A 16,513-nucleotide genomic window follows, 5' to 3' on the forward strand; every position below is an offset into this window, starting at 1 on the left:
AAATAAAAATTCCACTGGGAAGCTCAAACACATCCTCGTACTTAAGTCCTCAGTTAACTTTCATTTTATACTGAACTTTCCCATAATTGATTCATCCTAAAATGAAAACGATAAAGTAAATACATCCTAAAATGAAATAAATGTTGAGATACAATATGAAAGCATCAGTGAAGGATAAAATATCATAGCAAAATAAAAATTCCACTGGGAAGCTCAAACACATCCTCGTACTTAAGTCTTCAGCTAACTTTCATTTTATACTGAACTTTCCCATAATTGATTCATCCTAAAATGAGAAGGATAAGGTAAATACATCCTAAAATGAAATAAATGTTGAGATACAATATCAAATCATCAATGAAGGATAAAATATCATAGCAAAATAAAAATTCCACTGTGAAGCTCAAACATATCCTTTTACTTAAGTCTTCAGTTAACTTTCATTTTATACTGAACTTTCCCATAATTGATTCAGCACAATGATGCATCAGAGACCAATGAAGCAAACAAGAAAGTGCTCCAATTGAAATAAATAATAAAAGAATTAAAGAACCAAAATCCTCAAAAAGGATGCACCAACTAGGAACTAAACATTTAGTTAAATCCTACACCCCTTCCCACCTCCAGATCTGTTTTTCCCCAAGAAATGAGTAACACTTTTCATTGATTTAAAGAAAACTAGATGGACATGGAAAACCAAAATAAGTAAGCCAAAGAGAAATCTCAAGCCCGAAAGAGCAAATAATTCCTCTTTGTTTCAAACTACCCACTTTGAACAACCCACTCGGATAAAGGGCGACGAAACCTAAAAGAGAAAGAATGGGAGCTTCCTGACCAAACAACAATCTCAGAAGCCAAATGATTTTTAAAGGAATACAAGTGGTAAAGACAAGGAAATAAAGAGCAAAGAGGTCTATTTCCCACCTAGTGATCTTCCCAAAAGTACATATGTACCCTACACAATGAACCAAATGAGCAAACGAAGGAAGCTCTTAGAAATTGCCTTCTAAGTTTCAAATAGAGCTAAGAACCTAACTCAACCAAATTTGCTAACAATGATCCTATGCCATAGAGAGCTGATTTAAGGGAGAAACGCCAAAGCCATTTAGCTAACACCACCTTGTTATGAGCCTTCAAGTTCCCAACTTCTAACAACACCTTGTCAAGCTCTTTGTTTGGCAAGTCTTACTTGGCCGCCTAAACACATTGGATCTGCTTACGAGGATGTTGCTTCTGTTAGTGGGACTTTCTGTTGTATTCTTTGTTGGAAGGCAGAGGAAAACCTAAATCACCTTCTCTGGAGGTGTGAGTTCTCAAGATCAGTTTGAAACCGAACCCCCGCAGGGAGGGAAAAAAAGAAAAAAAGTTCCATCCTGAAATCAGATTTTGAAAGGAGCTAAGCATTGTATCCTGAACCTGTTTCTTCACTCTTGCTTGGCTGGGAACAAAAAGCTGAGATAATGGTAACTAGAACCAAGAAGCAACCATTAGCACTTAGACTTTCAGATTTTTCTCCTTCACCATCCCCATATAGACAACAACAGACAAAGAATTGGAAATGGAGACAATAATTAATCAAGCAAGTTCATTATAGAAAGTTTCCATGATGATGCAAGGTATTAAACGATCCACTCATGCGACCATGCTATTCTAAGCTCTTGCCCCGAACTGAAAATGGGTATCTTATGGAAGAATTCCTTTTACTCAATTCTAAACTAAAATCAACGGGCAATTCTTGATAAACTTTTGAGAATCAAAATACTGACACTCCTGATGACCACATAATGTGGTTAACCAGCAGAACCAACGGCTACATTGGACACACTGGATAAAGGATAATGTCACACCAAAAACATCCAATCATTTTCTGCGCCCTTTGGTTCAGTCCAAAAGCTCTCAATTATATGTCCTGACCTAGCCATCTAATTTTTATCATACAGAATCGTCCAAATAAATCAGTGTACGAACAATACGAAATTTTTTTGTGAAAGGAGAAGTGAGGAGTCAACAAACACATAGTAACAAGTCAAAAATCACTTCTAGCAACAGAGAAATTGGAAATTAAGTAGCGAACTAAAGAGCTACGATGTCATCGTCTCCTTTCCCTAACCAGTAGATAAACAAAAGATAACAGGGTAGTTGGTCGCCAGAGATAGAATTATGTTTTGCCAAGCCCTCGAGCAGTGTCTAGAATACACAAATTGAACTCGCCCATAAGCTCCACAAGCTCTAAACTATACTTAGCAACCACAAGCGAAATTCAACCAAAAACACGTCTAATTCCTTTATCTTGTAAAGAAAAGCAAAGTGGATCGAACAAATCGGAAAAGCGAAACGAAGCTTGGATCAAATTCAAGACGAAACCCACAAATCAAACCTTCCAAAATCATCGAGCAAAAAGAAAACAATCTGTAAAACAACAAAATTCAATACAAAGAAAAAGAAATTGAAAAATTGGGCAGGGGAGAAATTACCGAAAGAAGATCGTTCATTATGAAAGCGAGCTCGGAAGTCAGGCGGAGAAATGTGTGAGAATGAAAGCTCCAAGAGGGAAAGAAATGGCTACAGGAACAGAGCTTTCAATGCTCCTGAAACAGAGAGAATCCGACGTAGAGGTTCAAAACTTGGAACAGCAACAGAGAGAGAGAGAGAGCGACAGATCAGAGACAGAGCGGAAGCGAAGGTCCTTCCCCTTTTAATATACATTCTTTTTTTCTTCTTTACAAATGAAATTATAAATATAGATATTTTATTATATGATTATAATAATTGAATATTATAAAAATCGGATAATAGTGAAAAATGGTTCAAGCTCAAGGAAGTCAATAATCAATATACGATTTTCTTATCAAGTAAGTCATCTTTACGTATTAATTAAACTATGTTTTTTGGTAACTGAATTGACTAAAGTAACCTTCCCGCTGTTTTCGCTTTTACCGAAATTAAATTTAATGGGGGAGTTCCAATTGGGACTCTTAGTCTCTTCTTTCTTATAATGCCTTTAATTAAAATGTAGGAAAAAAAACATCCTTTGTATCCTCAGTTTTAAAGAATAGGTACATTTAGTCAATATATTGACTCTTTTGATCTTGAATTATTGAGAATCAGTTTATTCCCCTTAAAAAAAACTTTTAAATTTAATATTGAATAAAATCGTGGATGTTAAATTATTAATATGACAAAGTGACATGGAAAATATTTTCCTTTTTTTCTCTCTCTTGTTGTTGTATCTCCTCATAAATTATAAAGCCAGATTGTAAGGATAATTTTTGAAGAGATGATCTTCATTGCAATAAACACAAGTAAGAGTAGAGACTTTATTTAATGCGAAAAAAGGGGTCAGATTCCCCATAGTTAAATTCTTCAACTTTCTAGACAATAAGCCTCTCCTCAGGAGGGTTATCAGTTTTGGTTCTAAAAAGATGATAGAAATAGGTAACCTCATATCTTAAGGACAAGAGTGTATACCTACACTTTTGGCTTGCTTTTGACATTTTTTTGGACAATATATGGGGTAAAAGAATAAAATATCTGACTTCAAGATTGATAATACAAATACTATACCAGTCGAATAATGCTCTTTTTAGCTTTTTGACTTATAGTTAAACATGGAAATTTTGAGCTAATTACATGCTTCAAACTTTCATAAACATATGTTAGATCCTACTTAAGAACTGGAGTTTGGAAATTATAAAAGCTCTTTTAGGAATGTATTCCAGGTTATCTCTTACTGTAGTGTGTTGCAGCACACCATCAGATAGCAAACGGAATCTAAAATCAGCATTAAAATTCCATAAAGTACAGCACCTAACACCTTAAAAATATACATAAGACATGTCAAGTACACATATAACAGGTTTATTACAGATTACATGCTGATTCACTAATCGGGACAAAATTGGAATAATAAAAAATACACAAATGAACCTTTTTTTTTTTTTTTTTTTTTTTGCTCAAATTTGCAAAATTTGCAAATTTAAGAATATTTTTGCCCCCTACTTATTACCCCTTTTTCTATTAAAATCCAGATCTGAGGGTTTTGTGAATGACATCCCCTAAATCTATTCTTTTAAATTGTGTTATATGGGGACCTAATTGCTTGCAACTAACCTAAAAAAGATGGCAAAAGGCCAAAATTGTTCAACCTCTTTCTACCTTCACTTGATATTTGACAAGCCATGCCCCAGCCCAAAGACAACATAAAAACAAAACAAAAAGGCAGGGATTGAATTGGGGAATAATTTTCTTTAGCAAGCAAGCTGTGGAACTTATTCAGCGCTATATTTCTTGATGCGCCACATACAACTTTTCATCACTCTGCAAATACAGACACTTCGATCATTGTGTAGCAATTTCCTCTTAATGGTCTGCTGCTTCTCACTTAAAACTAACAAATAAAAAATTGCATTCTCAACCTCAACTGCCTCTGCAACTTGTACACTAGAAAAGAACTATCCCCTCCCCAAAAAAAAGGTATAAACTTATCGGACCAAGCTGATGAAGACCAAGACCAAATTACATTACACTATGTTATGTTTTGCTCATAACATGTTACATGCTCGCTGCCGCAGCTTGTTCAGCCAACCACGTCCATACTTTCACTTGCCCGGTCCCATCACCGGTAAAGAAGATGCCTCCTGGACCAGCTTGAATTGATCTAATTTCTTCCTTGGAATATATTTTACCCCTCTCAGAGAACCTATCACCAAGAAGACAGGCGCTAATTGGTATGGATTTTAACAAAACACTGTTTTCAATATACATTTGAAAAAAAAAGAACAAAAAACAGAGAGAAAATCAAGACCCTAGAATCAAAACAAGAAACATAATAAACATGGGTAAAGATGCTCACGATGGCAGATCATAAAGGCGAACAGAGTTGTCGTTGCTCGAACATAACAAAATAGGCTTCCCATCTAAATCATGCATCCCACAGAGAGTAAGCAGGCCCTGAAAAAGATCATCATCACGTCATGTAAGTGAATTGAACATGTTGAATGAGGGTATCATCCCACTGTTTCCAAATGGCTGTCCCAGACACCAAAATAAACTGAGTTGGAACTATAATCACTAATGAAGCCAAAATTTCTAAAAATGCAAAAAGTTTCCCCTTTAATGAAGGAAAGAGGATAAAGGAGTCATTCATTTCTCAGTTTCAGTAGGAGCCATTTCAGATCCATACTATCAGTTGATCCTATGCCTTACACTGGTTCTAAAAAAGCACTCATATAATTAGATCACCATCTAATTCCAAGAAGATGCATCTGAATTTGAGGACAATCCTGGCAGTGACGTGCACACCAATGATGACAGCCTTTTTTAGATCAAATAAATATGCAATGGCAGCAATAATAAAGCATCTAAGCGTAACTTATTCTCATCCTTTATACACTTTCTTTAATAAAGTTGTGTATTATCCAAAAATAATAATAATAATAATAATAATAATAATAATTTTGATAACAGCGAAGAAAACAGAAAACCACACGTACATGGTCTTCTTTTTGCGTGTAAGTTACTTCCAAGTTTCCACTTTCTGTAGCAGCCCAAACCTGCGGGTAAGACAAGTTGAACCATTACATTATTTTCTAGTCGTAGCTGAACATGAACAGTGCTACCACCTCATGTATTAGAAACTCAGCATGTAAATGAGACAAACCTTTATAGTTTTATCTAGTGAACACGACAAAAGAAATTGCTCCCAGCAAAGTACAGACATTACAACTGATGTATGATCTGACAGTGTCTGTAGACATTGTAAAGATTCCAAACTCCATACCTAAAAGAAAAAGAATAAGAATAAGAATCAAATTGATAGAGGAAAACAAACTGTAACTAGAGAAAAGATGACATACTCGAATTCAACTCACTTTAATAGAATGGTCCATGGAACCAGAGTAGAGCCTATTAGCTCCCACGACTAAAGAAACAACAGGAAGGGTGTGGCCATTGAGTGATGCAGCTGGCTCAAAGCAGTTGGTTGCTACATTAAATTTCCATGCCAATATGGACCCATCCTGTGTGGAAGGGTAAGCATTATGATTAAACTTGGAAGACTTAACCTAAAAAATATCCAGGTGAAATCCATGGATGTACAACAATCAGAAGGAATCATTTCCATACAAAAATGAGACGCATGAGAAAATAAGAAATGGTACAATCTTCAAAGCAAGCATAGCCACCAAAATTCAAAAGCCACAAGTTCATGACATTTTTATATTATTTTGAGAAAATTTCAATTTATACCTTCTAAACATTGGAGATAGTATCAATTAACACCTCAAACTATTGATTGTATCAATTAGAACATTGATTGCTTACAAATGAATCAATTTTGACCCTAATCAGAAGTCTATTTCAAAGCCGCTAATACATAATTTTCACACTTGTATACTTTTTCAAATGAAGGGACTAACATATTTTTAAAGAGAACAACTAAAACCAAAAGGATATTAGTGGTTTTTTCTATCTTCTCTGTCTTCCTTTGATATTTTTTAGCAAAAAAATCAATTTTATACCTTAAAGGGTTGCATTAATTAAAACTCCAAACTAAGAATTGTATCAATTTTTTTTCCATAAGAAACTAACCTTCAATGAGATGGATGAAACAACATACAAGGGCAAACAAAAACAAGCCCAAAAAACAAAACAACCGACACACCCAGTTACAAGAAAGGTCTCCAATCCAAAGAAAATATTAACAATACTATGCTAATTAATTACAAAAAAGCATATTAACAGACTCCCAGGGATAAGTTAAACCTAATCACATTCCAAAGGTCCTCTCCAGAGTGCTTGACCTCCCAAAAATTTATATTATTCCTCTCCAGCCAAATGCCCCACACATAGTAAAAAAAAAAAAAAAAGAGACGACTGCCAAAGAACCGTTCCTTTGTCAAGAAAGGGAGGATTCAAAAGCACATCCTCAAACATCGAACAACAATCTCTATAATGAGCAAACGCAATCCCAAAGATCCTAAAGAACCTGTTCCACATGGGAGGCAACAAACGCACAGACCCAAAGTAAATGGTCAATTTAAACTCTAAACTTTCATAAAGTGGATAAACTTAGACCCTCCATTAGAATTCTGATTCATGCCCATTAATACATAAACTTTACAAGGGTATAAGACTTCTTTACACGAAATAGTTAATGTAAATTAGAAAGAAATGCAAGAATCAAATAAATATTAGCAGTTTTTCATCATATTTAAGTGATTTGTCATTTACTCATCTTCCTCTATTTTTCTTCACTTATTTTGAAAGAATTACGTGATAATTTTTCTTACTACTTTGATGGAAATTTTGGAGAAGAATAATTTTATTTAGGTGATTATGAGCTGAATTTGGATAGAACCAAACAAAAATTGCTACAAATCACGACCAAAGAGTCTAAATTGATTCACGTATGAAAGTTTAGAGTTTAAGTTGATACAATTATTAGTTTGGGGTTTTAATTGATACAACCCCAAAGTTGAGGAGTATAATTTGATATTTTCCCTAATTTTTATTACTTTGGTAGGATTCAGGAAGAATAATTTTATTTAGGTGATTTCGTTGATTTTAGATAAAATCAACTTAAATAGTTATAAACTAATCACGGAGGGTCTACATTGATTCACTGACATCATACAACCCCTAAGTTTAGAGGTATAAATTGATTGTCTCCCTTGTTTATATAACTTTATAACATCCTCAAAGAAATCAAGGAGTTTTTCATAAAACTATTCTAATAAGCACAATTTTAAAAAGGAGGAAAATTTTTTGGGGAAAAAATTATAAATGAAGCTCCATTTTGAAACAATATTGACCCTCCGCATAGGACACTATCATCTACAAAAGAATCCTGAAATGTTCTTCTATTTCTTTTCATTCACAATTCCCATCCCGAATATGAGCTTTAATAGCATCAAACCACAGAATTTACTTTCTTCCTCAAACAGGATTACCGCAGATAAAAAACAACAAACTTATCGATCAATATCATTACTCAGGGTAGCAAAAGACAGCTGTATCATATGGTCAGGGTAGTAAGAGACAGCTGTCTCATTGTTACAGTCTGGGGATGAGTTAATAAACAAGAGAGCTCATCGCTAAAATTCTCACAGATGCAATTCAAAAGTAATGAGAATACCTGTGTACCAGCAAAGAGTAAATCATTGCCCACAACAAGGGCATAAACTAGGCCAACGGGTCCACTAAGACTCAGATCAGCTGAAGTCTGAATGTTCCATGCCTTCAAATCATATAAAATTCCGAGTTAGTTCACGTCACCATACATTGGTATTAAAGGATATCCTGAATGAGCAAGATATGTACATCCAATAGGCTAAAACACAGTTACAGACATACACTTCATCAGTTGTGTAAAATAACACAGTAACAGCACAGCAGAAAATAAAATTTCATATCAGATTCATTCCAACTCACTTTAACAAAATTAGGTATGCCTACAAATACCCAAGGGCCTTCAGCAATCATGGAACCAACTTCTCCGCCAAGATTAATAACGGCCATGCACTGCAAAGAAATGCAAAATATTTCAGAAAACACAAGTCAAATACTAACACGTCAGAAAATTAGTGATCAACAGAAAAGTAGCGTTTGCCAGCCCTAAAGTTACTAATGAAGTAATCTACTCAACTGTAAATAAAAAATTAAAAATAAAAAAATAAAAGCATCACCAACTTGACTTGAAGCCTTATAATTGGTGATAATGGTAACTGGTGTTGGAAGTTCAAATTTCTAGTATTTGCATTTTTGTTTCAAAACTAAAATTCCACGTCAAATTTTATTATATAATGTCTTACTCCACATTCTAAAAGACATGAATTTGGATGGAAAAATAAAGACAAAAAAACTAGATGGAACATCTAAATGTAAGGCACAATTGCCCCAAATCAAAAATGAAGAACAACAGTAACTGAGACCCAGAGTTACGTCTTACGTGTGCTAACCCCAACCTCAAAGTTCTTGATAAAGCAATCCACTATACTTTAACAATAATAAAAATTCCTTAGGGTACATTTGCCTTAGCACTGCCTAGGCAAAGAATTCTCCCTTTCGGTGTTTTCTAAAGCTCACAATACACTGAAGTGCAGTAGTTCCTTGAGGCTTAAACACAAGGCACAAAAATTGGCAATAATTTTTTGTATACACAGAACAAAGAAATATATACATAAATCTTCTATATAGGAAAAGATAAAATGATTATAATATTATTTTGATAAAAAAACCTAAATATATAATATAACAAATAATATGACACTACTTTCTTTCCTCACAAAACAAGAACTAGAGCATTTCCTCTGGCAAATCATGAGACAATAATTCCAATTTTATCAGATGTCTCCAAAGAGACAATTCACAACAACGATAGTTGAAGACAACATGAAACCCTAGATGGTTTTAGCGAAATCACTTTGATGGATTTGCAAAATGGGAAACAAATCCTCAAATGAATGTCATTGGAAACCCTCTTACATGGAGCTTCTTATGAGCCTCGTGATATTTTTTAAAACAACCAGCATTCTAAACATGGACAAAACAAAGGGGCGGTGCAATGATATATTAAAAAGGTTAGGTATGCCACTTTCATCATTGAATAAAGAACCTCTTGTTTCTCATGAGACACCCACTTAGGGTACGTACGGGAGTAATTTAAAAATAGTTAAAATCACTTTTGTCATTTTCAAAATGACTATGAAACATGTTTTTAATTCTTCAAAACTAATTTTGATGATATAAAAATTGCATTTAAAAGTGTAAAATTCAATATATTAAATTAACTTTAGTAATTAAAAGTGTACTCTAGAGTGATTTTAAAAATGGCAAAAGTGATTTTAATGATTTTAAAATCATTCACAAACATGCACTTATTAATCTTTTCAATGCCCAAGTGTAGAAAAACACATGCCAAAAATTTAATGTTAAAGATAAAGCCAAATCAGTCGTGAGAAAAATGGTAATAGGGCAAGACAGGAGCCAACGCCCCAAAAGGACTCCTAAAAATTGGAAAGAGTTCTATTAGTATTAATGAAAGACTCCTATTTACTAGCAAAATATAATGGTGAAACTGATGAGTAAACGTGGATATTTACCTTCCCACTCCAAACCCTTCCACCAAGTTACTTGTCTACTCCCCAACCAAGTAATCTACTAAAAAAAAGTATGATAAAAATGCATGCAGAGAAAGGGTCAATTTACATGACCTATCTAGTCACTCTTAGCTCACAGCCTACCTCTGACATCCAATTAACAAACATCAAGAACTAAGCCTTCAGTAGTTCCTAAGAAGCTTATTGCGATTTAGCTTTCCAAATATAGTATTATCACGTTAATGTTCATGTAATCTCTCATCAATAAAATTGCTCTCGGATCTGAATAGAAACAGAACTAGCGTACATCAATGTTCACAGTAAACAGTACTCTAAGTGATATAATATTTCTAATAAAGACGTGTGTGTGAGAGAGGGAGGAGGATATAAGAACAGGGACAACTTAAGTGTAGGTCGGCAACGAACCTGCCCGGACTGGCAGTCCCAGACCCTGACGGTCTCATCTTTACTACCAGTATAAAGCTTATCAGAACCAGATGGAAAAGCAATCCCAGTTATAACCTATAAAAAGTATAAGTGAAGGAAATATTAAGTCCCATACTTGCAGTCAATAAAAGAAATCTAGGACAAGACAATCACAATTCTCCGCATAAATGGGAATTCAAGTTTGTTTTCGACACATATCACTTGCCTTCTGATGCCCATCGAGCTGCGTTAGATGCGAAAAACTTTCCCCCAAACTCCAAGAATGCAAGTATCTACACTTATCACCATAACCACAGTTCCCCTGAACCCAAAAATTACAAAGCTTCTCTGTCTTTCTAACTATTTTATTGCCACCACCATGAACTCGTCCCCACGTCGAGCCGCCGCTAAAATTGGGACTCCGTCGGGGAACAGAAAAACTCGAATCATCAGAGGCGAATCCATGACCCCTCTTCGGGGCAGCATTAGCAGCTCCATTCGAAGCCGCATGTGGAGGGCCATTTAACTCTCGGTGAAGAAAAGGACATGGATAGCGATTACATTTACCCGCCCTCCAATGGTAACAGACCTTCTGATTCCTAGAATCTCCGGAAGGTGCGCCCAGCCTCTGAAAAACGCGCTTACCGCCTCCATCGACATCCATACCTCAAAATCGAAAACCCCAGTCAGCCCAGATCACAAAAATGGGTATCCTCCAAAACTCGAAGTACCAATCGGACGTGAAACAATCTGGAACAGTAGGGATCAAAGAAGAGGAATCTTCGACTTCAAGGACGTAGCAGGCGCTGGCAAGGCAGAGAAGAGAGAATGTCGAGTACGATCATGAAGTTGGGGATTTGGGGAAAATCAAGAGAGGAATTGGGAGATTGAGATGGAAAGAGGGGAGGGATAAATTTGGAAGTGTCAGAGAAACCCTAGAATAGAAATTGGAGCAGAGATTGAAATTGGGAAGTACAGTGGGGGTTTAATGGAGATGGAGATGGAGATGGAGATGGAGATGGACATTGAAGCTGAGATGACGCGGTGTATAAGAAGAATGCGTAAGATGTACGATAAGGTTATATTTGTCATTTAAAGGGAACAAAATTATATGTATTTTCACTTTATTTATATCTAATTTTAGTTTTTTTAAAGGTAGGGTGTTTAGAGTTCTAATTTAGAATAAGTTTAATGGCCAGTTTGGGAGTGTGTTAAGCAAATGGGGAATTAGGGTCATTATTTAAGCCTTTCATTTTGCTTAAGTATCATTATTTGCAATTTGTAGTTAAAATAATCAATTATTCCTTCTTCCAATATTTTCAATGACTTCATATTGGAAATGACTTTGGATTTTTAGCTATACCAAAAGGAAAAAATAGTTTGAGAGAAAGAGGTAGAAGTTGTCCCATCTTGAAAGATTTAAATTTGATAGTGGGTTTATCCACGACACAAACGGTTGGGATGCCCTAAATCTCATGAATCTTGTCGTTTGTAATTGTATTGTACAAACAATTTATTTTTTTTAATAAAATCTAAGGTATTTTATTCGACATTTAGTAGCATTTACCTACAAAATCAATAAACAAACATCCAAGAACTTAAACCTGCATGTAGAGACACTATATAAAATTTTGAATTGGGACCGATTCCGGCTTCCACTTAAAACTTCACAGTCCTTCAATTGGTATCAGATTCAGGTTTTTTTGTTCCCAACTTTTCAATTTTTCGGAATGAAATAACATAGTTTATGGTGTGTACGGTTTAAATTCTGAATTTATGTTAATGAATGTGGTTTTTGCACATATTGAATGTTTTCGGGATTGATTTCTGTTTACCGCTTTATATTTTACAAATTGTTTTGTTAGGGCCCGTTGTTTTTAGGCATATTATAAAACTTGCGATCTGGAAGAGACAGGCCATTTTCGGAGCAAACAATTTTTTAGTGGGAGATTTGGTCCGGTCCCGACGGTTTTTGCAATTTTTTTCATTTTTTAATGTAATTTTTTAGGTTTAATTAATTAAATTAATATAAAAGTTATATTAATTTAATTAACTTTGTTGAAAGTCAATCTCGATCCATTAATGTGTTGTTTATTTAATTTTAAATTATGTATTGGATGTATGATTTATTTTTGTTATATATGTCATAATATGTCATATAGAAAAATCCAACCATAGGTAATGCATTATTTCATACACCATAAATATTATAAATATTATAATATATTTTGCATGATTTAATTTCATGCCCATGCATCAAATCTTATAAATGTTATAATATATATTTGCATGTATTAACAACATAGTTATGCATCATTTATATTATAAGAGTTATAATATATAGTTTTGATATATGAATGTATGTATGTTATTAATAATTTCATTACTTTCGTATATAATCGTTATGTATGATTAAGTAATGAAATTTAAAATTGAGATTGCATGAAGCATGACAATACTTCAAGTAATTTTATAAATGTTATAATTTTACTAAGTACGTCATTTTATGCAATGTATGGTTTTAATTTATTTCATTTGACTTTATAATTGTTATAATTAAATGAAATTAGAAATTAAAATCAATGGATTGCATGCAAACTTAGGTTAAAATCATTTTTTAAATAGTTTAAAATGTGATTCACATAGACCTAAGTTCATAATATTTCTAATATGATTAGAAATTAATTTAATCATTTTAATCAATTTAATAGGATTAAATTGGTTTTAACAAAAGATTAAAATTGTAATAAATGTATCAATAAGGAGCCTTTGTCTAAGGCTACTTCTGTCTAGGTTAGGGTATTTAAGCTGATGGAAACAGAACACCCCTACCTAAAAATTGACTCAGAAGGTGAATTAGATAGATTTGCTACAAGTATACAATTATTGATTAAAGTTTATTAGAATATTTAATGAACATTAATAAAAAAAATTGTTTAACTATCCAAAATAAGTGATCATAGGTGACATGACTTGACTCTTAAGTAAGTTATGAATTCCTACTTATGAAGGTGATACTTTGTTCAGATATACTCATGGGCAATTTTCAAATTTGTTGTGGGTCTACTTGGTTTATCATTTGTGAACTTCTTCTGTTCTGAAAATTAAATTTATTTTAATAATTCCGATTGGAAATTTGATTTCCAATTCGATGTTGAGACTTAAACCTTGATGAATCTTTGGAATAAAATAAATGGGGCTGACCATTATATCTTTGCATTCCATGATTGACCAAAGGTGTTGGAGATGGTTTCTTTCTAGACCTCTCACCATGGATACTAGTGTTGACAAGGTACTAATTTAATTTTCTTTTACAATTTATTAAGATACATGTAGCTCAAAAACATAATTGAGCAGAATTCATTTACACAAATACTTCTGGGAATCAACTAAATGACATGGATTTTTGTCGGTATTAATTTGGAAATAATTTTTGCAAATAGAAATTATGATTGTTATTGTTTATCTGTGAGTTTTCTACGCATTTGAAGATTATTGTTTTCAAATTTAGTTATGTTTAGGAAAGAAATTTTTGGTAGAATAAATTAAGGAAATAATAACCCAAATAAATTGTTGTATATGAGGGTCTTTTGGTTTTCTTGATTTGATTCAAATTTGAATCAAATAAAATTTTCAAATGTATTAAAAATATTTTGGTTGGTAATTTTTTACATAAGTGTAACGTAAAACTATTAAATTTTCTCTAGATGATTTTGTCTCCAATTTAGCTTGAACAAGAGATTTTTATAATGAATCTCCCAGAAACCAGAATGTGATAATACTTTCATTGATCCTCGTGAATGAATTTTATTTTGAACTTTTTTTATGGTGTGTCGACTAAATCGTCCAATTGAAGACATGGTTTGAGAATTTTGGGGAGAACTCAACATATTGAATTTTCACTTTTAGTGGACTAATTTATGGTGATTTTCATATGTGTTTGTAATAGAGAGACGTTTTATTTTCTTTTTAAGCTTAAAGATATCTCAATCTTAAAATATATGACATAAGAATTTAGTAATCTATTTCATTGCTATATTTGAGCATGACATTCAATATATATTTGATAAGTATATATTTGAATATTTCATTTGCAAACATATTGGTTTATAGTTAATGGTATTGTGATCAAGTCTAAATAATGCTAGCTACATGTGTTATTTTTACAAAGTTTATGCATGATTCATGTTAAAAAAATATTATGTTTGGTCATTAATTTCCTTGAAGCTGAAAAGTATTATAATTACTTATAATTTAGTTTGGCCATGTAACATTATTTGTTCGTAACATGAAAATATGAAAATTCATTATTTAGGGAGCTTGTAGAATTTGATAGTAATTTGAAATATTGCATGACCTATAAAATATGTGATATTTTATAAGACATGAGGGCTTATGTCCAAAGTAGATACAATAACATACTATTTTGAAGATATTTGGAGAGTTGTTGTCCCTAATAAATAGTATCAGAGTCGTGTCCCTAGTTTAGCCATGTTGATATAATCCTCAGGTATCGAACAAAGATGTAATGGAAGCTTCTAAGTAGTCATAGTGTGATCCATGGCTAAACTCTATGGAATAGTGGCTACATTAAGGGAGGCTCAATTGGTTCTTTGTTCAAAGGGAGGATTGTTAGAAATGTGACCAAAGTTCCACATTGGTTAAAATAAGGAAGTGATAATGGGTACATAGGTATATATATATAATTTTAATTGATTGAAAGTATAAAGTCTTTATTTTATTGAGCCTATCTAGGATCTTGAAAATTGATCTTTATGGATTTAGTAGAATTTGTTAAAGGAAATAAACTGGTTAGATTTTAATGGATCTTCAAATATTTTGATGCATATTTTCATATGACTAAATATTTAAAATAACTACAATAAAATATTTTAATAGCATTTGAATAATACTTCAAATGGACGAGCTACCAAATAATAGTGTGAGAATCTTAACAGTACATTAGTAAATATCCTTTGATACACGTGTTTACTCAAATTTATTTGAGTAGATTGTGTGATTTTTTTTGTATGTTGATTTGATCTTTGGTAACATAAATGTAATTAATGATACTAAGTTATTTATGTCCGTATAATTTGAAATGAAAGAATTATGTGAGACTAATGTGATGCTTATGTTACTGAGAATGAATTTTCTTTATATCGATCACACATTGAAAATTGTTAAAGAGGTTTGATAGCTTGTTGACGCTGTTGTAAGAACATCTTATGATACTAGTATGAGTCTTAAGAATAAGGACGATAGTGTTTCTCGATCTGAATATGCAAAGATTATAGGAAGTATATGTTTTTTATGAACTATACTAGACTTATTATTGCATATGTTGTGAGAAGATCGAGTAGAGTATTGGAGCCAGGAATTTTTTATAGGGGGCACTATGTAATTAAAAACCATAAAAAAAATGTAAAAAAACATTCATAGCTCCGTAGATGAACTAATTTTAATACATATTACAATTATCCTATATGAGTTTTCATGTTTTGAAATCGATCCAAATTTCTTGAATTGAAAAACATGATTATGAGGTGATAAGGACATTGTTGTAAATATGCCCTATGAACTTGAACTATATAAGATATATCATAATCAAAGGTATGCTTTCTTTTTTAAGATGATGGTTCTATAATTTCTATTGTTATTTTTCTTTTAAAATATCTCTTCATATTGATATAAAGTTAACCCTACAAAAGTATTATCAAATAAAATTATTTTGATTTAGATAGATTTAAAAGTATGAAATTAAAAAGATTGAGAAAAATTGAAACTTACTTGTGAATGGTATGAATATTATCTTGTAGCTTTAACTTTGAAATTAATTAAAATAAATATATACTAAATAATACAAATAAAAAATTAGGTTAAAAAATAAAAGTTAACATCTTTTCAATAGAATGTTATTGAGATTTGAGAATGAAAATTTAGGTTGAAAAAATATCAATTATCAAAAGAAAATGTTGTTGATTTTTTAA

The 16,513-nt window shown here is 32.6% G+C and overlaps 2 protein-coding genes across 3 annotated transcripts in view; both read right to left on the reverse strand.

Moving 5' to 3' along the window:
• LOC120091254 (syntaxin-132-like) overlaps positions 1 to 2,728 on the reverse strand; it is a 34,154-nt gene extending 31,426 nt beyond the window's left edge. The window contains exon 1 of the mRNA XM_039049203.2: positions 2,475 to 2,728. Within this exon, the coding sequence (XP_038905131.1) occupies positions 2,475 to 2,492 (18 nt within the window). The 5' untranslated portion in view covers positions 2,493 to 2,728. The remainder of the gene's footprint in view (positions 1 to 2,474) is intronic.
• A 1,497-nt stretch (positions 2,729 to 4,225) lies between these two features.
• On the reverse strand, positions 4,226 to 11,695 carry LOC120091268 (zinc finger CCCH domain-containing protein 48-like). Of its 2 annotated transcripts, none has more exons than XM_039049224.2 (9): positions 10,750 to 11,695; positions 10,524 to 10,619; positions 8,431 to 8,520; positions 8,135 to 8,236; positions 5,871 to 6,017; positions 5,660 to 5,779; positions 5,493 to 5,552; positions 4,853 to 4,950; positions 4,226 to 4,699 (listed from the first exon to the last, which is right to left on the reverse strand). In XM_039049224.2, exons 1-9 carry the CDS (start codon positions 11,185 to 11,187, stop codon positions 4,552 to 4,554), a joined length of 1,299 nt encoding a protein of 432 aa, XP_038905152.1. In that variant the 5' UTR covers positions 11,188 to 11,695; the 3' UTR covers positions 4,226 to 4,551. The 2 variants fall into 2 exon arrangements, with proteins under 2 accessions (XP_038905152.1, XP_038905151.1); XM_039049223.2 differs by having other exon boundaries at positions 5,871 to 6,062; positions 10,750 to 11,556.
• Positions 11,696 to 16,513: the final 4,818 nt, after the last annotated feature.

This window comes from Benincasa hispida, chromosome 11 (assembly GCF_027475165.1).
Source record: "Benincasa hispida cultivar pf3 chromosome 11, pf3_genome.v1.1, whole genome shotgun sequence".
Taxonomy (NCBI): Eukaryota; Viridiplantae; Streptophyta; class Magnoliopsida; order Cucurbitales; family Cucurbitaceae; genus Benincasa; species Benincasa hispida.

Coding starts and splice junctions, on each gene's coding strand:
- LOC120091268 (XM_039049223.2), bottom strand. CDS start 11,187: ATGGATGTCGATGGAGGCGGTAAGCGCGTTTTTCAGAGGCTGGGCGCA. Junction 5,780..5,870: donor CCATGGACCATTCTATTAAA/GTGAGTTGAATT, acceptor TTTTTCTTTTAG/GTATGGAGTTTGGAATCTTT. Junction 4,700..4,852: donor CGCCTTTATGATCTGCCATC/GTGAGCATCTTT, acceptor TCTTGGTGATAG/GTTCTCTGAGAGGGGTAAAA.